Source organism: Anneissia japonica, unplaced genomic scaffold, assembly GCF_011630105.1.
Source record: "Anneissia japonica isolate Jap-2015-1 unplaced genomic scaffold, ASM1163010v1 scaffold1594_len1068242_cov183, whole genome shotgun sequence".
Classification (NCBI taxonomy): Eukaryota; Metazoa; Echinodermata; class Crinoidea; order Comatulida; family Comatulidae; genus Anneissia; species Anneissia japonica.
Genome location: NW_022722535.1, coordinates 795,892 through 822,313, shown reverse-complemented (window position 1 = coordinate 822,313; position 26,422 = coordinate 795,892). Strand labels below are relative to the sequence as shown.

The following is a 26,422-nucleotide window of genomic DNA, read 5'->3' as shown; positions in this document are numbered from 1 at the left end:
AGTCAAATGAGCAAACTTTTTTGATTATCAACCTACGACAACCAGGAAGAGCATTTGGTATGTTGCGGAAGTAATAAAACTTCGGGAGTTGTTCCATATACACCTCATACACAATGAAAAAATATATAAATTGAAGGAAATTGTGTATAATTATGTTCATGCATTTGTATACATTCATTTTATTTATACATGTATATATATATACACAGAGTGTTGGTAGAGATGAGGAAATTGCAAGTGAAAAAATATATTGTGCTGAGTTATAATATGATTGAAAGCAACTTCCTTCACTCTCATGTTCACTCTTTTCCATGTGAGTGCTTTGAGGACTACTGATGTTCCGTATTTACAAAGAGAGGGAAAGGAATTACCCTTGACTGTGTTCAAATTCAATATGTGGCCTAGTTCAATGCATATCAAGCAACAGAACGTTTAAATCTGGTTTGAGTCATTTTTTTCACTTGCAGGTTTTACATCTTCAACCAATTACATTGGATATATATATACATCTCTATTATATCAAGATTTACATATATATATATATATATATATATATATATATATAATCTCTGTTATATCAAGATGTATATAATATATGTATATATATGCATATATATAAATGTATTTATATATATAATTATATATTATCAAGATTAATTCTGTTAATTAACCCTATCAAATGAATTTAGTCATTTAATAACTAAGGCAACATATATTCTTTGGTATTATCTTTTTTTATGATTTTTTTTAAATTAATATTATAATTAATGACTTTAAAAATATTGAAATTTTAAAAATTGCATTATTATCATTATTAATTCAAATTATCTATTATGTTATACTAAATCATTTATATCTAGTCAGATTTGCGGAACAGTGGATTGCAAAGTAATGTGAATTAATCTGTCACTGTTGATTAACGTCAACAGGATATAGTGCATGTGTGGAATTTTTTTTACAGTTAGGATATCATTGAATTCAATGAGTTTCCGTCTCTAATTCTGATTGGTTCAAACCAATGGTTGTGCCAAGAATTTTTTCCTGGCTCCTAAATAGCACCACCACTGGAACTATCTCAACTACAGGAGTAACTTTGTATGCGGTACTGCCGTTGATAAAATCTTATTAATATGATTTATCCAAGTCTTTCATTAGTGTTAACAAAGAGCATAGAACTGCAAGAAAAAGCTCTCGTGGTTTCGTTGGAACGTAATCCTGTTTCTAAATTTACTGCCATGAAGGGGCGTGTCCTTAAAGCTGGTTTTCAACTAGGCGAATTTATTTGCGCGAATCAAAGCGTCGGTTCGCTTCCTGAGCTCTGATTGATTGCGCATTTTTTCCCTTCGCAAAAACTCCGATAGGAATGTGAATGCGCAAGCACATGAATCGACGCTTTTGATTTGCGCGAATAAATTCACCTAATGGATCGAAAAGACGAGATTCGCTTAGTGGCATTAAAGATGAGATTCGAGCGCACTCCATTTGAATTCCAATAGGGCACTCCCTATCTTGTGGCAGTAAACTGTCTGTTTAACGTTTTATTGCGTGCATACAAAATCGGGGCGGACTTCTTGCAATTCTATACCGGTACTCTTTGATGTTCATGAGTAACCACATTGTGGTTAAGTTAGTTTTGGTACGTCATTGAGTTAATGCTTCACAGTTGTTGTTAGATATGAATAATTACGAATATTGATATCCATGAATTTTGTCTACTTCAACCTTTATCTTTCCACTAAAATATCATTTACTCCTTTTCTTTCACCATCAGTTTATCCACCATACTTCCCCTCGCCCCCCCCCCCGTTTTCACCACACTCCTTTCATCATCTTGTCTCTCCTATCATCCATTACTTCTCTTTCCTTACCCTTCATTTTTTATCCTCCCCTTTCTCACCCTCAGTCATTCTTCTCCCTTATCGGTCACCCTTCTCCTATGCATGTGATATTTGTTTACAGAGTAAACTTAGTTTTTTAATGCCATTTTTAGCTTGTATCTGTAATTAACCTCAAAATGTTGTCATCTTTGATTGAAATTCTTTATGACAACTTCATCTTCTTGTGATCTGCAAGCCCCATTGTACAGACGAGATGCCAAGTCACTTATTTCCTATAAATTGAATCAATTATTTTCATTGCAAATGCATATATAGTACCGTGTTGCATAATATTATATATCATACTTTCAATAATTTATTTAGATACTGTACCCAGTGGGCCTACTGTAAGTCATGATTTCAAATAGAAATTGATATCATATCAACTTGATCATCAGCTATCAAGCGATGTATTGTATGCGTTTGTTTTATACCCAGAGTTATAATTATATATAATTATACAGTAATTAAAATTCGTTTCTATTGAGGTTATTTTATCGTATGTACAGTGTCTCTCAAAAGTTTGATACAAAGAGCTATGACGTGATGGACCTTTCCGCTAAGCCCCGCCCCTTGGATATAGTTGCTAAGGCCCCAAAGCGTAAAATGTATGTCAACACGTTTTTTTTACGTGCGCGTATTCCTTACCCTGTTCTGATTGGTCAGTTGTTAAGTTTGATTGACACTCCGGAAATGTCTGTTAAATCACTAACTCGGATCCTGTGTTTTTAAAATTTTTTTTTATTTGCCTAATGTATTATTTGTAAACAAATTCCATTAATGATTAATGGATTTATGTTGTCATGAAAACGAATTGTGATTATCCAATTGATAATCGGTATAAATGATGATCACTGGCTCTTTTATCACTGCTTATTTATTATTGATCGCCAGAACACTTGATATTTGAACATATGCACATAAGCGTTTGGATTGGTTTTTCCCCGTATATATTCGTTATTTATCGTTGTGTGATAAGTTCTTGGAATTTTCGTCGATAATTATAACGTCCGTTATCACTGAATAATTAGGTAGCATAAACCTAATGACGTAATTTGAATTAGCTGTTATTCATTCTTTCCTTGATTTCAAATATCAAATTGTGTTCTTCATCTTTCCATTAAATGCATCATATTACAGGCAAACGGTTGAGCCATTTTTAATTATGTTACGTCATTGAGTCATGTGATCATCAGTAGGCTATCTACTCTCGTAGAATCACATTTTCAGTGAATTCACTCTTTTAGTATAGTTAATGATGTGTCCCTGACGAATTCTAATCAACGTTGTATACGATTAGGTGTATTAGCCTACTTTTCCCGTGATGATGGTATGATTATTCCTTTAGCAATCGACAAAAATTATCTTTATACAGTAATTTTGACCTTGTCAAGGAATACTGTGCTCCATTTTAGATGGATTTGTTTATTTTCTTGTCTGACAACAGTAGGCTTGGCCTAAGGCTGTATTGATTTTTTGTATTCCTTGTGTTCATTGATATTTATTATACGGAGAAAATCCCTCACATTTGTAATCATTATCATCATCGTCATGATCTCCCGGACTGAATAATGAAAAGTGCAACACTGAGAATCTCTGATCCGGGATACTAATCTGTGGTTAGCGTCTTTGCTCGCACCATCGATCTCATATCTCCGATTCAGACTTGCAGTTTAGGGTATTGTTCATTCTTATATGTCACATGTCGCATATTATGCCGTAGGCCTATATCATAATAGATCGCGGTCATAATTATGTCGTAATTTTTGCTAAAGCCTTACAATACCGTTTTGACGTTTCCGTTAACACATCTGATATACTGAACATTGTGTAAATCAGCTTGCGTTGTAGCCTTTTATGTTTTTAATACCAAAGAGGCTGTCTCTATATTATACCAGTTATATAAGGGAGATATTAGACGACAACCGTGTAGGCCTAGTCATAAATATATTTACAAGAGTGGAACAATTATTTATTTATTGGGCATACATAGACAATCACACTGAATATTATGTTGTTAGTGTAGGTGTACATGGATACAAAAGCATCCATGTACACCGATATAATATAATTCTATTCACTGCTGTAGTTGATGTTGCTAGAATTTCTGTTTTAAATTATCTGTTATTATGTTTACAGGAATAATGAATAATTAATTTTTCAAATTCAATATTTTATTGTTTTGATGATCATTTCGAGGTCACATGGCTTAGCTACTCGCATGTGATTGGTTCAAAATCTTTCTGTGCAAACGACGTCAATTATATTACTGTACTGTAATTCGGTACGTGCAAATATCCATGCATAAGCGGATAAAAGTTGGATTTATAAACAAATTGTAGTTTCAAATATGTGATTAGAAAAGTGTTCGGTATTATCACGCACGTCCATTCTATAAACTAACGTTCTGTGATAATTATTTTGTAACGCACGTAATTAAGGAAAACAAACCGATGACGTATACATCACGTGACGTGGTGTTGTAGGGTTGAAATTAGAAACTGTCGAAAAAGTTTATTAAAATTATCGATACTGACTGATGATCATATTTTGTCTATTTTATTTTGCTGTCTTGGTAAAAAAAGTTATGACGTCATTACATGAATAGCTACGTGCACTATCATGAAGTTTGCATGATGAAGTTGATTATAAGGATGATGATAAGGATTATGTAATGATTACGTTTTTCATTACCATAATCATAATTTTATTTATCTTTTGTGAGATGGTACCTAAAAAATGGAAATCTTCACTACACGTGTCGGCTACCAGAGAAATCATGATTATGATAAGGATGATGATAATGATAATATGTTATGATGACGATGATGTTAATGAGTGGTGATGATGTTCAGGGTGATAATGACGACAGAAATAAAGATAAGAATGATGATGATGATTATGTTATACCTATGATGATGAAGACAAAGTGGTGGTATTAAAGGACGTGAGAACTCACCTTAAACATGATACTGTAATTAGAATGCTTACCGTATGTTTTTCGGTGCTGAGCCAAAATGATTAAAAAATGACTTAATCGATGTTTCGCTATACATCAGCATTTACTGATAATCGCTCCTGATAATATGCTTTTTCCATTCAGTGGTTTATTTGAATGCATATTGTTCACTCTCTTTGGAAATTCTTATCTATTTCACCGAATCCTATTATACTCTCAATGCTTTCAGACCTACTGCCCTCATACTCTACCTCTAAGTGTTTTGAATTAATCAAACATCGCCCACTTGAAAAGCGTGGCTCGCATCTTGGTCCGCTCAAGTTTGCTTACAAATAGAAACGAAGTGTCAATGATGCTTCGATAACTTTACTCTATAAAATTGACGCCCATCTTGATCGATCTATCTTCTTTGACTTTCTACTTTACTCACCAACATCATAAGCTTCCACTCTTAAGCTTCAACATAAATGTCATTGTCAATCCTCATTTTGGGCAAATCCAAAAGAGTTAAACTGGTAAATGTTGTATCAAACATCTTAGTACATCTGTCGAACAGAGTCAATTCCCCGACGATTCTGTTATCCCTATCTACCAATGAATTTCAATTAAAGAATAACTAGAGGATCAATGCCTACGCTGACGATACTTCGGTATATCTATACTGATTGTATACTGCGTTTGTTTAGTATTTTGATTTAAAGTGGTTAGTTTACAAAAACAAATTTTTTTTTTGTCCTGCTCTGACGATTAAAAAAAAAATAAGTTCGCGAAACAAGGTATAAAAAAATTCTCGCCTTATGAAAAATTAAATGATAATACTGCTGGCCCTACATTAAAATTGTTATACTTTTTCATTTTGTGTGCAGCTTTATCACATGATGGCGCCCTACTTCGCCGATTGGTTTGGCTCGCTCCTCCCCATCTTTTGGGCCCATGTGTTGTTTGTGTACAAAAAAAACCGCTAGGCTTGGTCAAAACAACTTACTGATTGCAACCTATTAAGTGGTGAGTTTTTAATGTCGATGAAGCATTATTAATATGATGTCAAGTATATTTTGTTCATCATTATTAATGACATATGCCTTAAATTTGTTGAACTTCATTAAGGCCAACATTTCCGAAATGTGCTAGCTAGGCCTCGGTAGGCCCGTACGGCTGTAGGCCTAGCCTAGCCTGAGCTGAGTCTGATGTATTGTGTTAGGATCCAGGGTCCGGGGAGGTATAGGCCTACTAAAATGCCTATGTAATTCATTGTCAGTTGTAGTCTGGGTCCCCGGACCCAGGCTATAGTGGAAACTTGGCTGGGACTATGCACAGATGTACAGATATTCTTGTCCCCCGCAGACCCGGGAGCATCCAGGGATGTAATATGACAACAATGTCAACGATTTGCAAACAAAGAAAGGGTCGCCCTCCCTCTCCCCTTCCTATGTATGGGATCTCTACTACTAGGCTAGGCCAATGGCCTGCCAGGGCTTGTCCTCAAGGGTAGGAAGCCGCAGTATACCCTGTATGCAGGCATGAGGGAATTTTATATTTTTTCACTTGTCCCTGGACAAGTACTTTTGAAAAATTCACTTGTCCTGAAGACAATTTTACTTGTCCCAATAATATTATTGCGCAATAATCATAAACTATAACACAATTAAGTAAAATATGTTTGCTATGTATGGCCCTGCAGCAGGCCTACATGCATACTGCATTGATCAGGCAAACATGTTTTTCTTTCTTTTTTTTTAATTTGCAAGAATTTCAATAATGTATGATATGGAGAAATTCAAATAAAATAAACATTGTTAATAATATTCTATGTATGTACAGTAGGAGTGTGTTGATTACTTTCTTATTGCGTGTTTAAAGGCCGTCGTCGTTTTTTGCGGAGGATAAAAAAAATGCAATTCAATTTGCACGGGAAAACCTCTAGAAAAATAGATGTGCAGAATCATAAATACATGTGTTCCTACTATGAAGGCCTCAATTGGTTCATTTTTTTCGAAATGCGGCGACGGATTTCGGGGCCTAATATTTTACGTGGGGAATATTTTACAGCCTCACACATCCTCATTTCATTTATTGCAAAATAAATAAAATTGCCTACCTCTCTACGAGAGATGAGCGGTCACTATTGTTAACTCCAGTTTTACAAGATTTGGATTTTATATGCACATTATCTCCATCACTTGTGAATGATTTTTAATTACTTTAACAACTTTAAATCCCAATTTAACTACCCTTTCTTTAGTCTGTCTAGATTGCCTTCCTCACACGCCCAAATGAAATAGACTAGGCCTTTTTTGAAGTCGGCCTAATGGCTGCTGTTCATATTCGTACTTGAAAGTAATTCCTAGTATTGAAATCCAGACATTTCATGTCGTCCAACTCAACTAATCAACGATACTAATGGCTGTGTGCTCAAAGTCTTTAAATAAATCTGGTATTTATTGACTAGACCAGTGCATATTTATATTTTAAACACCACGTGCAGCAGGCCCAGACGGCTGACAGCTAACAGGTGTGATATCTTGCGAAAATATGTAGCTGTAATGTGTACACTTAAAACAGATCTGGCTAAAATTTAACAATTAAGTATTCATTTTCAATCTTTACTGCAGAAAATAACAAATTTTGTATTAAGTATGCCTACATTTTTTTTCTATTCAACCATCAATAAATCGCGGGAGTGTTGGTCACCCTAAGTTGATGCACGCAGTGTGGTGCGTAACAATGGCAAAGTCGGTTCTCTGTTTGATATTTCTTTGTGCGCCACCAATTTGTTAATATACTATACTGTGGATAGTGTACTAAGTACTGTGAATTTACATGGTGAAATAGCCTATTCTAAAAGTGCTTGTCCACAGATAAGTGGTCCCTAAAATTCTTGTTGTCCGACCGTAAAAAATACATGTCCTGGTGTCGGGCAAGTGGGTTAGCTCATGCCTGGTATGCGTATGACTATGAGTTGTGATCTGAATACTAAACATTTACAACTATTTTGATAGATGAAGACATTTATCCTATAAAGCTCCAAACAGCATTTGTTTTTGTTTTTTTTGGGTGGTGGAGGACAGGGCCAAACTATAGTGATGCCTGCGTGGGGTATATATCCTCCGTGCAAAAATCTGGCCTAGAAATCTGTCTGCGCATTTTGAAAATAAGGGGCGATTTCCGCTCAGGTTTTGCTGAAAATTAGGCTCTGATATAATCTTAATGTAATGTATAATATGCAGATAAATACGATTCTGTGCACCTATTTTCCTAGCAAATTTCCGTGCAAATTTGACCCGGTTTTTGAGGTATCATCTGTAAATCAAAAACATTATGGTTTGCGGTTTTTGGAAAGTAGAGTTTCCCTACACATAGTCTCAGTTAGGTGGAATTTTTTAAAAATAATTAATATGGTTTTAAATGGTATTCAACACTCAAATCCGAATCATCTATTACTAAATAGACATCAGTGAGCCGGTGACAAAAGTCTTGTTTTTAAAAATCAATGTAATTGCAAAATTCAGTGTCTGAATTTCTCAAAACATAGTTTTTGTGATCTGAATACTAAAACATAATGGACGTCCAGACGTCCATTGAAATAGTTTCTCTTAGGCCTAGGCTAGAAGAAGAAAACTCGCATCTGAAAACGCCTGAGGCCATGGGCCGGGACTTGGTCAGGGATTTACGAGACCTTCAACTGGCAAACTATAAAACATATCAATTCAATTTGATTCGTTTTTATTCAACAACAAAACGGTGGCGGAGACTTAGCCGGGGATTTATGAAGAATGTACGAAGCAGTAAGTGTCTGGCCTGGTACATCCCAAGCCAATAGCACAGAACCATAACTAGTGCTAAATATATTGGTTGTGTTATAGGCCTAGTTTTCTGCAAAAATTTTACAGACATCTGCCCTTATTTTCCCAAATGTGCGGACGGAATTCTAGGCCTAATTTTTGGGAGGGATATATTCCTTGCGCAGGCCTTATTCTACAGTCTGGTACCTGGCTTTTGGCTTGGTAGCCTTGCAGATGAAAAGATGGCTTATTTCCATTGTGTTTTAGCCAGTGTTCCTGCAGTACAGTATGCCTAGTTATCAACGATAAATATTGAGAAGTCATTAAAAAATGTTTTGCTGCAAGAATGTCTCCTCCTTGACTTGACCCCCACAAGGGGATTTAGTACGGAACCCTAACTGGAGGTGAACTTTTTAAAAAATTAGGTGGAGCTTTAATAAAACTTACATGTGATGTAATATTAAAACTCAAATCATAAATGATCAAAAGAATATAATTTTCTTAAATTTTAATTTAACAATTTACTTATTTGGCACTTGCTCATTACTTATTTCAACTTTGTGTTTTTGTTTCACAGCACTATACAATTATTAATCTATTAGAAAAGGTGAGTTTTAAGGAAAGACTAAAATTTCTGGATCGCACACTCAGTGTAAAAAGCATTGGGTTTCATTATGGTTCTGATTAAATTTATAATAATAGTATGAAAGATGTATAATAATACAATAGGGATATGAATTAAAATTGATAATTGTTAAAAAAATTCATAGTGTAAGATAATTGTTTGATGTGCAAAGAAAATGATGGTATGCCCTCTATATGTGTGTCCACAATCTGTTATCCTTTGCTCAATGATCCAGGATTCATTTAAAATATTTTATAGCAGTCTGTTTTGAAGTGGACTGTTCTACTAATTTTTAAGGGATGTTCTTACCACAGAAACAATCTACATTAATTTGTCTCTGTAAACTAAGAAATGTATAGCATACATTGACAATTGATTCTAGTCACATAACATTTTTATTTTAAATACCTGTACTGTATTTTGCTCTTAGGAATGTTTTTACCCTCTGATGTGTTATCATACTGAATGCTCAGTGCATTCCCAAATCTGGAAAAAAATCTTGCATGTTATATTTTGGGAATCAAACCCACAAATTCCAGATAACTAGCCTGGTGTCTCAACCACTAGACTACCGAGCTTGCACTCCAGATAACTAGCCTAGTGCCTCAACCACTAGACCACTGAGCTTGCACTCCAGATCTAGCCTGGTGTCTTAACCACTAAACCACAGATTTTCCACTTAATTGCTAGTGAATCTGATCCCCCAGGTTGCAGTGTGTACTGAAATGCATCACCACCAGTGAATATTTACTCTTGTTCGTATGAAGCTTTAACCTATTTTCGTTCTTGGGACAAATAAAGTGAATCTGGAATGGTGAAACTCAGATAAGAGCTAAGTATATAAAGATGTAATACCCCTTGAAAATAAAATAAAAAAATTATAAAAGCATTTTGAAATTAACTTGCTTAGTTATAAGTGACATAGCAGTCTGTTTTGAAGTGGACTGTTCTACTAATTTTTAAGGGATGTTCTTACCACAGAAACAATCTACATTAATTTGTCTCTGTAAACTAAGAAATGTATAGCATACATTGACAATTGATTCTAGTCACATAACATTTTTATTTTAAATACCTGTACTGTATTTTGCTCTTAGGAATGTTTTTACCCTCTGATGTGTTATCATACTGAATGCTCAGTGCATTCCCAAATCTGGAAAAAAATCTTGCATGTTATATTTTGGGAATCAAACCCACAAATTCCAGATAACTAGCCTGGTGTCTCAACCACTAGACTACCGAGCTTGCACTCCAGATAACTAGCCTAGTGCCTCAACCACTAGACCACTGAGCTTGCACTCCAGATCTAGCCTGGTGTCTTAACCACTAAACCACAGATTTTCCACTTAATTGCTAGTGAATCTGATCCCCCAGGTTGCAGTGTGTACTGAAATGCATCACCACCAGTGAATATTTACTCTTGTTCGTATGAAGCTTTAACCTATTTTCGTTCTTGGGACAAACAAAGTGAATCTGGAATGGTGAAACTCAGATAAGAGCTAAGTATATAAAGATGTAATACCCCTTGAAAATAAAAAAAAAAATTATAAAAGCTATTTGAAATTAACTTGCTTAGTTATAAGTGACATAAAAATTATCAAAAATTGACACTGGTGTTTATTTACAAATGATAAATTCACTTCCAGTTACACGATTATTAATTTGTTTTATATTGTTTCATTTTTTTAATAATTTAATTTCACTCTGTAATTTATATGTTACTCTCTCAAATCTTTATCTGTACTTACATACTTATGACGGATTCATTTTGGTTGGAGATCCGTAATAATAGTAACACCGTATATTTATGATGGTATTTATGAGATTTAATAAAATCAAGTATGGTGTTGAGATGGTAAATGTGTACTTATACCCAGTGATAAGGGGCCTTGTGAAGCCCTAGGAGTTTACTGACTTGTTAATTCATCTTTTTCATTAGCTAATTTCCTAGTTCGAGAGCAATAAATCATCATATTTAGTCTTATAGTACAAACTTTAAATCTGATTAGATGTTGGATCAATGTTTGAGGTAGAAATCTGTCGAAAAATACAGTACCTTAAGCTGGATACTCACTGTGCCTGATGGTTGTCGGCCGATTCGATTCTGTGGAGAAACGCAACGACATGACGTGCGTGCAGCTGTTTAATTATTGAGTACGATCAGTTAAGACTGCCACCGTCTAGCGTTCACATGGAGCAAAGTTAGATTTGTTGTACGACAGTTGTACGACTGTTTTATGATGCAGTGATTGCCTAGCTTCAGAAAACTTATATGAAGAGAGTTACTCTCTTCATACATCAGTAATTTGGTAGGCAATTGAGATTTTAAAGCAAGAGGTAGGGAAGGTTCAGGTGTTGTTCTAGTTTGTAGAGTAGGAAAAAATTAAAAATATACTACAAGGTTGGAAATGCTGTCAATAAAGTAAATTAGTACAAAAAGATGTAAACAATTTAGTATCTTAGAAAACAGGTAAAAATAGTATAGATTATGCAAAAAATAACATTTTACTTTGAAAATCATTGGTATTATGAGGTTTTACGTAACAAGGTGTAATGAAATTCTCTCTTGAGCCTCTCTTTTGTTCGTGTTTTCTCTCAAGCACCTCTAGCGTTCCTTTGAAGTGAATGCCCTACAAAATCCGATTCGTTATTATTACAAAACTCCGAGGCAGAATATTCAATAATACTAATTCCTTTGGAGTAACAAACTCTGTCCACCTTCCTTGACTATCGTTGTTTGTGCGATTCCATTCTCAGAAACTAAAAAAATCTGAGGATTCTAGACAGTTAATTGCGTCCTCGTTAAGATTGATGAGACCTTCATAGCCGTTGGGAGACCGGAAGCCTTCGCACAAGGTTATTGATCCCTGGGTTGGAGAAAATTGCAGTGGCAATAATAATTTTTTTTGAGATATTTTAATTTTATTCTTTACTTGTAACTGCAGGCACTTTCAGTACTTGTACTGTTCAAGGTGGCGGAGTTACATAAACAATTGGTATGAGAAAGAGAGAAAAAAATTGATGTTAAAAAAACATTTTTTTTAGCACCGATGAGGAGCTCTAGGAATAACTAAATTGCAGATTGTGTGCTTTTTTTGTGTTTTTTTTTCATGGCTGAGTGGGTTTCAGCAAGGACTGTACTTTACTGCCAATACCACCTTTATACATATCGTATGGATGGCTCAGTTGGTTTAACCACCGTCGGCATGCGACAGTTTCATGCGATGGTTCTAAGGAACCATATGGCATGAGTTCAAATCATGTTGGTATTTAATTTTAATTTTTTTTTCTCATTTGATATTTTTTTTTTTCATTTTAAGACATTTTAATTTTGTACAAGTGAATATTCTAATTATTTAAATATTTCTATCTTATTAGCTCTGCGATTTTCAGCTCCGATGAGGAGCCAAAGGCTGTGAATTTGAATCGCGTCTTGTATTCAATTGTTAGTTTTAATTTTGTACAAATTATTTAATCTAATTATTTGAAAAATTTTCTCTTATTATGAGGAGCTCTAAAAGTACTCGGCTGAATGATTGATTAATTCATTAATTAATAGATCTTTTTTTTTTGTGAAGTGCGCCACCAATACCAATACTGTTAGTAGTAGTAATTAATGGCATATGAACCTCTGCCGAAAAACTAATATTATAATATTAATAACTTAAGCCACTGTGTACAGTATTTAAGCATGAAGGATATTTCCTCCATGATTTAAGCATGTTTTAATACTCTACTGCCTCTATTATACTGCCCTCATCGCAGCTTCAGAGATTACAAGAACTTGTTTATACTGTAAAGAAAAGTCACTGTAAAAGTTAAACTAAATTTTGGGATAATGTTGTCATATAAATTGTTGGGTTTTTTACATACATTATTTATTCGCATAAACCTCCAGTTGTTGAGAAAGGTTTTTGAGTGGGCGTTTATTGAGGGAGGCATTTATTTTTTTTTGGTGTAAATTGGATACGTATACTCAAAAAGACGCCCATAATTTCACTGTAAATGTGGAACTACAACACATAATTATCGTCAATATGTGTTATTGCGTGATCATAAAGGCTTATCAGTCCCAACCAGGTTAGAAATAATGTGATTCTACTGGTGTAGAACATTTATTACATGTGTTAAGAATGATGTTGCTTCCATTAGATTTGTTTACAGTTAGGAGGCCTTTATTCGAGGGAGACATTTATTCCAAATGAGGCTCTAGGGGTGGTGTTTATTCAAAGGAGGGGGGGGGGGCAGCGTTTATTCAGAGTGGAGCGTTTATTCAATTAAATATGGTAATTAAAATTGGAATATTGACACTGAAACCAGGAACTCAGAATTTACCTCACTTTTTTGTGGCTTGTCCCAAATATATGATAGTTGTTTATTCTTATGAGACTGATTTACAACCCTAAAGAATACTTTCACAGGTATTGCGTTTCAGTTTGTTTTGATTTATAATATTTAGGCACTCAGTCCAAAAATTGCCAATTAGTAAATGTCACTCACTTAACCTTAATCAGCAGCAAAAACTTTGATGAGAAGATTTGAAAAATCCGTGGAATATTAAGGGTACTTTTTTAATTACACACCCTTATTGCATCACCCCACCTTCACTGCCCCTACTTCTTACACTTCATTCATTTGTTTGATCAACGAGTTGATTTCAGAATTTTTCTGTTGGTAATTGTTGATGACAGGTATCAATTTGTGGAATTGCGGCAACAGTCATCAATTTGTGTAATTGGGGAAGACAGTCATGAATCAGTTTGCGTTCTCTTGTTAAGAAGTCCTCCTTAATGGTCCATCAACTGGCTTTCATTCAACACTTTTAAATGGCAGCGTAATTAGCTACTGTACTGTGTTTAAACATTTATAGAAACCAATATCAGACTTAAATTTCTCTTCAAATTATTGAGATATTTTTTTCTCATGAAGAATAAACTTAATTTTACAGGGGTGGGGGCAGGTGTCCCCCGTGCCCCTAGTGGATCCACCCATGTCCCTAGTGGATCCGCCCCTGTTTTTTGTGTTTGTACAACTTTTTTGGTTTACGATAATCTATAGAGGTATTATAACAAGTGTAAACTAGGCAATGAAGCAATGTAGAATTGTGTATCAGTGCTCAACAAGATGGCCGCCTAAGAAAAGCACCACATTTAGGCATACTATATAGATAACAACCATAAATAAGACTAATTATTATTATTAATTAATTGTTATTTTCATTATTGTTAATAAATTATTAAATTATTAATCTACAACCATAAATAAGCCTAATTATTATTATTTATTAATTGTTATTATCATTATTGTAAATAAATTATTAAATTATTAATCTACAACCATAAATAAGACTAATTATTAATATTAATTAATTGTTATTATCATTATTATTAATAAATTATTAATCTAGCTGAGGGTGTAATTGAAAACGATGCTTCATCATATTTTTATTAGCTGAATCTATGGTAGCCATGTTTTTGAGTGCCGATACACAACTCGGCATTTTCTTGGAACATAAAATATATTAGAGTTAGTGCTTTAGTATTCTGATTCTATCTCATGGCTTAATCTTAACTTGAATGTTGAGTTTTATAGGTATGTTTATGTATGAAAGTAAGAACAATTAAAGCTATATACCTACAGTATTTATTATTTTAATAATTTATAATTTGTGTTAAAAGAATAAACGTCCCCTCAAATAGACACCCCCGCCTAGAACCTCATTTAGATTAAGCGCCTCCCTCGAATATACGCCTCAAGGTGTTTATTTTTTTCTCGTATAACCCCAACCAAATGCCTCCCTCGAATAAATTGCTCCCTCAAATAAACGCCCCGCAAAAACCCTTCTCAACAATAAGCACACCCTGGGCGGAGATTTAATATATATTTAAATTCAAGTTTACATATGTAGCAGTCTACAGTATCATTACCCTCAGCTGAAGCTTCACTGTATAAACATTCATTTACTGTAGTTTACTTTATTTGTGTCTTATGTATCTTCTTCAGTTCAGTGCAGAGTTTTTTTGGTCTAAAGATCAACTTTAATTGCTACAATAATTTACCTCCATATTTCGTCGTTTGATTCATTTTCGAGTATCGATAGAACACAGATTTGTAAAATATCAGGTAACACAAACCTCGCTTATTGGATCTATTAAAGAATTATTACCACATTCTAGGAGATTTTTTTTTATTGAAGCACAGATTAATAGCAAGAAGATACTACGTCGAAATGACAAGATAGTCTGGCTGATAGCCAAGCACGCCCTCAGGTGAACTTCTACTCGGATTATCTTGATGCTGAGTTATATAGTTTTTTTGTCGGTCTGTGTTTGTTGAAGTAGGAGAGTGTTGTAATAAATTGTAAATCAAGAAGAAGCTTGCGACTGATTGCAAGTCAGGAACCCAAATAGTTTAGTACTGTAGTCAGCAATGGTGTCGCTGAAATTGATCCTCCAATAATCAATTCCTTTAGGTTATTGAAGATGATGCCCTCAAGTTCTAAGAAGAGAGGGGAGGAGATGCTGATCCTAATATTCATCAATTGTTTTTTTTTTTAAACGGGGTGGGGAAAGTTGTGCTAACACATGCTGCAAATAATACTTCCTCATAAGCAGCTTGAAAAATTGCATCCATTTCCAGAATTTGTAGAAGATGATCATGTAGAAAAGGAGATTAATTATGTACATTATCCCTTTCACTTAGCCTGTGGGAATTATATCCCTTTTCTGGGATTTCAGTAGATTATATCACCCCTTCTAGCTGTCGAACATGTTTTCAGGCTAATTGATGTCTTGTTTAATGTTGTACTCTTCTCATTTTAATTTTCCATTTTACCAAATTGATTTGCACCGTCGGTGTTAATGTCTAATTTTCTACAGTCTTTAATTTCAGAAACTCTAATCTAAATGTGTTGTGATTGTTGTAATTGTAATTGTCTTAGCCCTTGTTGTTTTCAGCAGTATTCCAAAAAAATAAAACAAGTTCAAATTTACTTGCACGCTGCAAATTGCTGTATGTTCATGTCGGCTAATTGAAAAAGACGTGATTTAAAACGTCTTCTGGAAATTGCTAATGGATTTTCTCCCTCTCTGCCCTACTCTAAAGTTAATTCTGAAATCTAGCAGTAGTGTAAGAATAGGTGTGTGTTAGTCCATGTTAGGGATTTTTTTTTAACAAGATAAATATACATATATACATACTGTATTTAAAAGCAAGTGACAGTTTAGAAATAAACTATTGAGTATTGGATATATTGAGAAGGAGGTTTCCATCTGTAATGACATTTATGTGTCTGGCTAGATTTTTCTATTTCTAAGTTGTTCAAGATATGTGTAGCCAGAATATTTTAGGTATTTTAAAACAGATACAATCATAAGTTGAATATTCTTATTTGATTTGTAATTTAAGAAAAGTAGAATTAATGGTATTATTTCTTCTTATACTGGATGAATATTACATTGGAAGCATGCTGAATGTTACATAGACTTCCCAAAGATATTTTTACTGTTGTTTTCATAAGTGAATACAAAGCTTAATAAAGTTGGTACAATTAATATGCAGGCAGTAACGATACGTATGTGCAATGCCGCAGAGTGGATATGAGCTGTGCCCCATACTGTAGTAAGTAAATCCTTGCCGAGCCACAGAGCTCATATTGGCTGGAGCTTAGCGGATGAGAGGGTGATGCTCCGATGCTGGTCCCCCGCAGGTTACTGCCAGCAATTTGCTGGTACCGACTGATACTGCTGGGTAGACTGAAGCAATGTACATAAAGTGCCTTGCTCAAGGACACAAGCGAAATACACAGCGAAAGATTGAAATCCTGACCTCGAGGTTGGGAAACCAAACCGTTTCCACTGCACCAAACCACCTCCAAACCTGTAGTATATGGCATTAATTGTGTGTTACTACTGCTTTTCAAACATGATTTGGTTTCTATCAGTTCTCATTAACTTTGTGACCTAAATATTTATGAATAATAAAAATGGTTTAATAATTTTATTATTTCTATTAATTTAACTTTAATTTTTTCTCCCTCCAGATTAAAATTTTATAAGAAACTTTGTGCAATTTGGTGTATTGATTCGATGGGGGTTGTTCAGAGGCGGTTACTACTAGGTTGTGGTGATGTAACAAGATTTTGCAGGACTCGAACAACATCACAGCATTCTCGAAATTTATTCCAGGAGAGGAGCTTGCAGTGTTGCAATCTACACAACAGACGATTATTAAATGAAATGAATTATAAGAATTATTTTCAATTGATGAAAAATATGCATGCTAGGATCTTAAAACCAGATTTAAATGTAATTTTACGAAAACGGTGGCAGCATGGAGGATCATCAAGCGAACATACAATGAACGTATTTGACCGCAAAACAAAACAAATGCAACGAGACCGAGCTGCGATGGCAGACAACGTCGACGTGTATGATTACTTAAAAGATGAGGTACGGTCAAAGCATGGATATGAATAGTAATGTGAATATGAGGATTTGTAAAAGTGTTACTATCCCCAGACCTGCAACCTCTGAAATATCTTCCTTGCTGCTGTGAATTAACAACATACACACATCAATCATATTTTTTTTTTTGTCTATAACAATCAATTATTGGAGACACTGAAAAACGTAGACAAGTCAAAATTGTAGACATAACCAGCATTCATCAATACACGTAAACTGTTTTAGAAAATTAATGTTGAAGAAACTATCTGTTGTGGATGTTTTTTCGCTGAGCTGAGACATTCAACATTTTTTCTGTCAGACTTAAAAATCCTTATGGGCATACAACAGTTTTTTGTCAAAGAAGATTTTATAGTGTGGACCGACCTTAACATTCCAAGTCTGATCATCAAACATGGTCGGTTAAGTTCTGTCCACACTGTCAAATTTTCTTTGACAAAAAACTCTTGTATGCCCATATATAGTCATGATGTGCCTATATATGGTCATGATGTGATGTCATCATTACCGTATTTAGGCATGTCACATGTTTTTGTCAAATGAACTTTCAGAGTCTGGAAAGGTCTTTAAGCCGGTTTTCCACTAGGCGAATTTATTCGTGCGAATCGAAGGCAGCAGTTCGGTTCCTGAGCTCTGATTGGTTGCGCATATTTTTTGCTTCGCAAAATGTAGAACTACCAAACTACCAGTTTCGCTGAGGCGAAAGCTCCGATAGAAATCTGAATTCACATGCGCATGAATGACGCTTTTAATACGTGCGTTTCAGGCCTCATATGCAAAAATTATTTGTTTTTCGTTGTTTCTTTAAAAAAAATGGACAATTATAAAGGTAAAGGTAGGAGAATAACCCATAACTTGCAGCGTCATTATGCTGAATTGCGTATGGGCATGGTCCATGACTACCTAGCAGCCTTAAAGAGGCACTTCATGGTAGATACATGTTCACATCAATCCACAATGACAATAATAGATATATTGCCACATTAATGTAGTTCCTGTTAAAGCTAATAAAATACCTTGGAACTGGTGCTGGCAAAAATTGTGTAAATTTGGAGTAAGAGAAAAGCAGAAAATATTTGGCTTTATTTTATTTAATATGATCTATAAAATGCATGTATCCATTTCTTAAGAATGGCTCAAGGCGCTTTTGCCCTGGTCATTGGATGCAGAATCAATCATACACAACGTGCAGACTCCTCCGCTCTGCAGGGAAAATTTCTAATTATGCACGTAGTTCATTCTTCTCCTCCATCCCGGGTACCCATTTATACTCCTGTGTGAATATAGGCAAATGCAGATAAAGTGTCTTGCCCTGGGGCACAAGCAGTGTGATGAACACTGGTCCAGAGGTCATGACCTCACGGTTAAAAGTCCAATGCCTTAACCGTTGGGCCACACAATGTCTGATTATTTAGTCTGAACACACAAACATTTAATAAGTGTATGCTTGGTTTAGAATATTTAAAAATTTTATTTGTAGAGTGGTTCATTAAAACATTGTATTTTCTTTTTTTTTCAATCTCTAGGTTGCTTATAGATTAGTAGACAGATTACGTGATGTCACAAGGTAGCTGTTTTTACTTTTTAAATTTATGGAGTGCGCTTAATAATACTGTTCATTAGTTTCTATGTTGCGTGTTTAGTCTGATTATTGAAAATAGAATCAAACACACACACTATGCAACCTCATAGCCTAGCCAAGTATAAAGCTTAGTATTTTCAGAATAATAATATGACAGTAATTTATAATACTGTATTTAACTTTTATAATGTAATTGAATGATTAAAAAATAATAACAGAGAAGCAGAATGTTTCCACGAAATCTTTATTGATAAAATATCAGTTGTATACTAGTAATAGCTTTGCTTTTGGAGATACAACTATCATTCAGAATTTCATGATTTTTATGTGCCCTTAATTTTTATGATAGTTGTTTTATCGCGAAAATTAAGGTCATGCAAAAATATAGGGCTTTACAGTATGTACGGTCTCACCATAACTTGGTCTTTGAATGGCTGTCCTATTATAGACAAGCATCCAGAGATGTGAGCTTTTAAAGTTTAGATATATGAGAACCTGGTTTTGAGAAAATCAGCCTCAAATATAACCTGTACAAAGACTAGAAAAAGTACAGAATATGTATGAGAACACTTTTACGGTTAACAAAATTCACTTTAATGTAAATCATATACCAAAGTCTTCAAAAACATCAAATCTGAATTTGATAAAATCTTGACATTGACTCATTTTGGAGATTATCTCAATGTGAAGTTATCAACGATTTGTCATGCTTCGTGGTAAGACCTCGTATGTTCTACCATTATACAATTATTTTGCACTATACAGAGAGTTGCACTATACAGAGAGCATCTCAAAGAAATCTTAATAAAGAAAGTAATTATACAAGAATAAGTACAGAGAGTCTTAGCAAACACTGGAGCAGTGTATTCATTATGTTGTACAACATCTATTTAGTTTTTTGTCACTTTATTGATTGATTAGAAGTCGTGTTGGAATAAATTAATTGTTTAATTCTGCGAATTAAAGTTCATTACTCGGCTGATATCACTTTCGTTACTTTTTTGCTCTATTTGCCGTACGATTTTGTTCAGGCGGATGAACTTCAACCCCATGGGAGAGGCAAAGAAATGTCGGACTATGTTGTCCGTACACAACCTTTGACCTTTTGACCCCATGATGGGAGATGATGTGGCTAATATAAATCTATCAAACAGTTGACTAATAAGAGAGTAGGTGTTGCATTTCATATATAAGTAAAGTGTTTCATTCGTACAATGGGATAAAATTATTTCATTCGTTCAAAGATATAAAGGGTTCATTCAGCGAGGCATAGCTGAGGTGAATTACATCTCATGAAATATTCTATTCCCATCTCATAAAGATTTATTATTCGTATGAAGATTTTGTAGCAGTAAACCCAAAAATGATTTTGTACTTTTTTACTACATTGCCTTCTGCCTTACTTTTTTTTATGTATGCCTCCATTAGGCAAGTTTAGCAAATTTTATTGTCAGATTGTCAGGTGAAGGCAGAAAAAACTTGTTTTTTTCTGATTTAGTAAAGTGGTTCTTCATCTTGCCAGACAAAAAAATGAAATTAAAGAATAATACAAATGTGGCAAAGACCAGCCAAACCGGACACTGGTCGCAAAAATTGACTTTTTGGCTATTACTGCAGGCAGTAAAATGAGAGCTATAAAATGGTAAAAGAATCATTTAAGTCTGACATTTCCTTATGAAGTTACAAGCATTTAAACATAGATCTGTTTAAAGAACAATATTTGAGAAACTAGCCTTCAAAGTTTAAGATTTCATGTATTCCTCAGCCATAGACTATCACCAAATCGTTAAAAATTGTTGTTTTAACATTGAAAATGAAGAAAATAACAGCACAGAATGATGTATAGATATATAAAGGTTAGTTTTTGACGTTCAAGCATGTTTTGGCCAATATCTCTGAAACACAATTTGCGACGAGTGACTGGTTTGGCTTGTCTTCGCCACAAATGTACATCATCGACAGTATAAGTTACTCTATATATCAAAAATTTCTAAAATCAACAGACCTTTCGTAATGTTAATGTAATTTTAAAGATTTTTATCAAATTCTATCATTACAGGAAGTTTGATGTTGCTCTTGATTTAAGTTGTGGACGTGGACACCTAGCAAAATATTTAAATGAGGTGAGTAATCAGATCATGTTATTGGTCACATAGCAAAATATTTAAATCAGGTGAGTATGGTACTCAGATCATGTTATTGGTCACAGCAAAATATATAAATAAGGTAATGTGATATTAATGTTGTAATTAGTCACATAGAAAAATATTTAAATGAGGTGAGTATGGTAATCAGAATATGTTATTGGTCACAAAACAAAATATTTAAATGAGGTAATGTGATATTAATAAATAATAAATTAGTTACAGCAAAATATTTAAATGAGATAATGTGATATTAATCAATATTGTAATTAGTCAAAAAGCAAAATATTTAAATGAGGTAATGTGATATTAGATACAGTAATTAGTCACAAAGTAAAACATTAAAAGAGGTAATGTGATATTAATCAATATTGTAATTAGCCACATAGCAAAATATGTAAAAGAGCCGTTTCACATGTTAATCAAATCTTGTCATTGGTTACAGCATATAGCAGAAAAGGGAGGGAAGAATGGAAGTTGAGAGGAAAATTTGGATGTAGGAAACATTGACGAAAGAGTGGGGGGGGGGGGGGTGGGGGAAATGTAGGAAACAAGTGGAAGAGTTTGGGAGGAACAGTATGAAGGAGAAAATTGGAGAAGTTGATGAGAAAGAATAAACAAAAGTGGGAGAGGGAAGTAAACTGGTGGTGAAGAGGCTGATTAAAAAAATGACATTAGATGGTGTTTGAATTAGAATACTGCCCTCTTTAGTATAAGCATTATAAAAAACATGTTTGTTTTATTTGAAGCATATTTTGTTTGCACCAATTGTTACTCCAAGACGAATAAGTCTCAAGCTGTTTTGATATTTGTTTAGAGTGTACAACTCGTTGCTGAATTACTACCTAAGACTAGGAATTTAAAAAGTTGATTCAAGAGATTGCATATTATTTTTATGGATAAAGTTTAAGTACCATGCAGCTAACTTATTTAAGATTGCCATCAAAGTTTCCCTTGTGTTTATGTTTTTATGCACCGCACAAGAATCCTATCGAAAGCCTAATATAGTAATTTATCAACATGCTTCATAAATTCTTCAAAATAATTGTTTTCTTAAACAATCTGAAGTGTATTGGCCGTTTTAAAGAAAAACTTTCCTACTTTGCGTTATTGACACGGCAATCTGGATAACATTCGCTGGGATGATGAGGCCATTGCATTTTTATTCTCTGCAAATATTCTCGAGAAGTTTATCTAATAATTGAAGGCACAACTAGGGCAATGTCATGTAAAACACAATGATAGATTTTATGCAGCAATAACTGCAAAGTTGGTCAAGCATATGACAGGAGAATTTGGATTGAAGTCAAATATTGTACTCAAATTTGAATCCTTCATTATGGGCTTAAGCTGTAAGAAATCTATATAACCCCGGTTGGTTAATTACAGATGTAGGTCATAGGTGCAATATCTGCTCGTGTCCTTTCCCACTTACCTTTGTGGTTATACTGTATGTTTAGCTTATGAATTACACACACTGTTAATATTAGTGTTACCTTAAGTATTGGGCTTTACATTCTCTTTTGGCAGCTAAATTTTCAGTTCTGCTAGAATGAATTCAAAATGTTGGCATGATCTTTGTGGTCCATTCCTTGTTGGCTTTCCTTTTGTTGTTTGCCTCTTGTTGTGTGTCCCTTGTGGACCATCCCTTAGACCTTCCCCTTGTAGCCATCCATTTGTGGCTTTTCCCTTATAGCCTGCCCTGTGGCCTGCCGCTTGATGCATGCCCCTTTTTTGCCTTGTGGCTAGCCTCTTATTGCAGCTTGCCTCTTATTGCAGCTCGCCCCTTATTTCATACCACTTGTGCCCCACTCCTTGTGACCTGTCCCTTGTCTTCCCCATTGGCTTACCCCTTTGTTGCATATCCCTTGTAGGCCATTCCTAGAGGCCTGTTGCTAGTGGCCCACACCTTGTTGCCAACCCTTCCTAATGGCCAACCCTTGTGGCCCAGATCATGACGTCTGCATCTTATAGCACGGTTATCACTTTCGAATGTTAGACTGTTTCTTTTTATGTGATTTTAACAGAAAGAATTTCTAGAGTTTCATCACAGTTGTTATCAGGGTATTTTGAGTCGACCAATCAATTAATTTAAATTAATTCTTAATTGGAACGTGAAGGCAGCATCATTATAATAGCGGAAACATAATGAAAATAGTGCGAATCCATAAATCAGTGAACCTCTTATTATGCAGTTAATAAAGTGAAACAAAGGCTATGTCTAGAAGTTTATATTATCATACAAATCTAAATTAAGGAAAAAGCTAATGCACTTTGGTTGATACAATATAGCAGGCCTGAAGAAAAAAGTGTTCTGTCTCCGACTATGAAAATTATCATTATTAAGTTCCTCCAGCACCAAATGTTAACTGTTAACATTATCTGTAGCCTAACATCGGTGGTTTTAAAAAAAAATTGTAAAAAACAAGTATATTTTTTATGAAGCTTAAATGCCTTTGGGATAATGTGTGATGCCTCCGACCGAAGGTCAAGTACTCATACCCCTGCAGTTTTGTTTTATCGCAGAGTACAAGGATTGTTTAATGGCTTCGTGTCTTAAAGGTATAGTATCGATTTTGAACTTTTAACTCGGAACAAAGTGTATGGAAATGAAAGTGATAACACTCCACTGTTTTTCCCAGTAGCACAATTTTATTCTGTTTTTTAAGGATGCTTGTTAATCTGATAATACCTTTTGCCTTGGACTTATTTTGTTTGTTCGGGTGGAGTACACACTATGGAGGGTGGGGGAAGAAATTACAGAGGAGGACCAAAAGAACTGTAGCATTGATTTTAGTCAGTCAATGAAGTTAGCAATGCTGGGCCCAGTGAATACCTGGGTGGGAAACTGCTGGGAACACTGAGTACTTTACGGTGAAGTTAGCCTGCTTGGTAATTAAGCGGTATAGCAGGAACACCGCCATCTATAGCCTATCATTGGTAGGTTTGAATCCCACTTTCTGAATGAGGATAAAGACTCTAGATTGTACACAACTGGCTTGTGTGCACTTTAAAGGAATCAGAACGTCCTTCGGGAAGAATGATTTACCCAAGTATCCCACTCACACCTGTTCTTCCATCAAATTTATCCCTCTGGAAATATGGTACTCATACAGTAAGTCTGTAGGTTGGCTTTTGTATATTGACATACTAAAGATTACCAACCAATGACATATCTCTAAGGTTATACAAATTAAATTAAATTAACATTACCATTTCATAAAATATCTAAAATGATATAAAACAAATACAGACAATTTGTTATACGGTAGGTTTGTCCTCTGCTTGAATGCTTTTTTTTTTTATACAGGTCTCTCTCCAAAAGACCCTTCCAATTGGACCACCTCCAATTGAAGACCACTTTTCTGTGAATTCCAAATTAAATAATTTCTTTTATTTTTATTATTCTAATTAGAGACCAAAGCTACTGAAGACCATGGAAACCCCGGTCCTAGAAGTGGTCTTTATTTGGAGGGAGACCTTTATTTGGAGGGAGACCTTTATTTGGAAGGAGACCTGTATTATATAGTTCTAGCAGTAGGTGAGTCAAATGGCCGAGCAGTTAGCAGGGGCGCCGCAAGCTACAGCCATAGTATCAGCAGCACAGCACGAAGGGACCCTTAGGGGCGAAGAAAGTCATTGATCGAGTTCCTAGTCCACACATCAAGCGTCCTGAGCATCTTACATTAGATGGATATGTGCGCTATATAAAACTACACTATTATTATTATTATTACTCTTATTATTATTATTATTATTATTATTATTATTATTATTATTATTATTATTAAGTTTGCAATGCTAGAGGTTTACTTTGTTATTTGCCTGTCGGCCAGGTTGATTCCATCACTGTCACATGCTCACATCTCTGGCATCACTACATTGTAATGTGATGCTTCGGGTTTTCAAATCTATAAATAGAAACTAATTCATTTCTTTCATAATTTTGTTCTTGTCTTCAAATTAAAAGTGAGTCCTTCTGGGAAACATCTATCAAAATTACGTAAAGGATCCGAAATGAGAAATATTTTTTAAAACTAAAGCAAATAATGGATTTTTTCGTAAAGGAAGATAAAAGAGATAGGAAAATCTTGGTTCATCTTTTAATAACAAAAGATTTTCAGATGATTATTAATAATATACACCTAAAATATTCTGCCATTTTGGAGAGGGAAAGTACTTAAAATTGACCTTTGAACTTTAAAAAAAAAAATGAACAAATGGGTATAGGCCTATCTTTGAAATATTTATCTCAGAAACTTTTTTGCTGTGGCTATTGTTACAACTGTCAATCCTAATGCTGAATTGATGTTGTATGTATGGAGTAGATTAGGACAATTTAACATCCAATCAGGATTAGAAATTGAATTACGACTAGTGTAACAATAGCCAATGTTTTTTCACACCAAAGTATTTTTATATGGTTATTTATATTTGTGGTAATGGAACTAATTTCCGAAAAAAATAAGAAAAAATTGCAGAAAATAACTTTATACAGTTGAGGTTATACAGTTCAATGCTCTAATATTTATATCAGTAGAGGACAACATATTCCGAAATGCTAAATCTTAAAAGCAATTAAACTAAGAGTTATTTGTATTATTTATTCTTTGATATTATATTTCCTATATGTTTTGTTGAATACAATCAAACCAACATTAACATTTCATGAGTAAAAAATACAAGGACAAAATTACCATAGAATGTGTTTTCAACTGTACTTTCGGACCATACTTCTCCATTCTCATTTTGAGAATAATTACAGTATGATAGCCTTCTGTGATAGCCTTGTATGAACTCATCATAAAGGCTTCAATGATTGTTTTGCAAAAATTATAATCTTTTCGGGAGTTAAATTTTCAAGGGGTACTCACGTACGGTAGTAGACCTGTGAGAAATTTGTCAACCTTTATGTTCTGGAATGGAGTATTCCATTCCATCCAGTATTATACTCAGCTCAATATAATTGCTCATTTGTATGTCTCCCT

At 34.4% G+C, this 26,422-nt stretch overlaps 1 protein-coding gene across 2 annotated transcripts in view; it reads left to right on the top strand.

The window, feature by feature from the left end:
• The first annotated feature begins 5,736 nt into the window (after positions 1-5,736).
• The window catches only part of LOC117111944 (arginine-hydroxylase NDUFAF5, mitochondrial-like), a 112,494-nt gene continuing 91,808 nt past the window's right edge, over positions 5,737-26,422 (top strand). The window contains exons 1-5 of one of the 2 annotated variants that reach the window (XM_033254995.1): positions 5,763-5,841; positions 9,196-9,225; positions 17,285-17,693; positions 19,235-19,275; positions 21,350-21,413. In XM_033254995.1, coding sequence (XP_033110886.1) covers positions 17,331-17,693; positions 19,235-19,275; positions 21,350-21,413 — 468 coding nt within the window. In that variant the 5' untranslated portion in view covers positions 5,763-5,841; positions 9,196-9,225; positions 17,285-17,330. Of the gene's footprint in view, positions 5,842-9,195; positions 9,226-17,284; positions 17,694-19,234; positions 19,276-21,349; positions 21,414-26,422 lie in introns of both variants that reach the window. The other variant, XM_033254994.1, reaches the window with a different exon arrangement.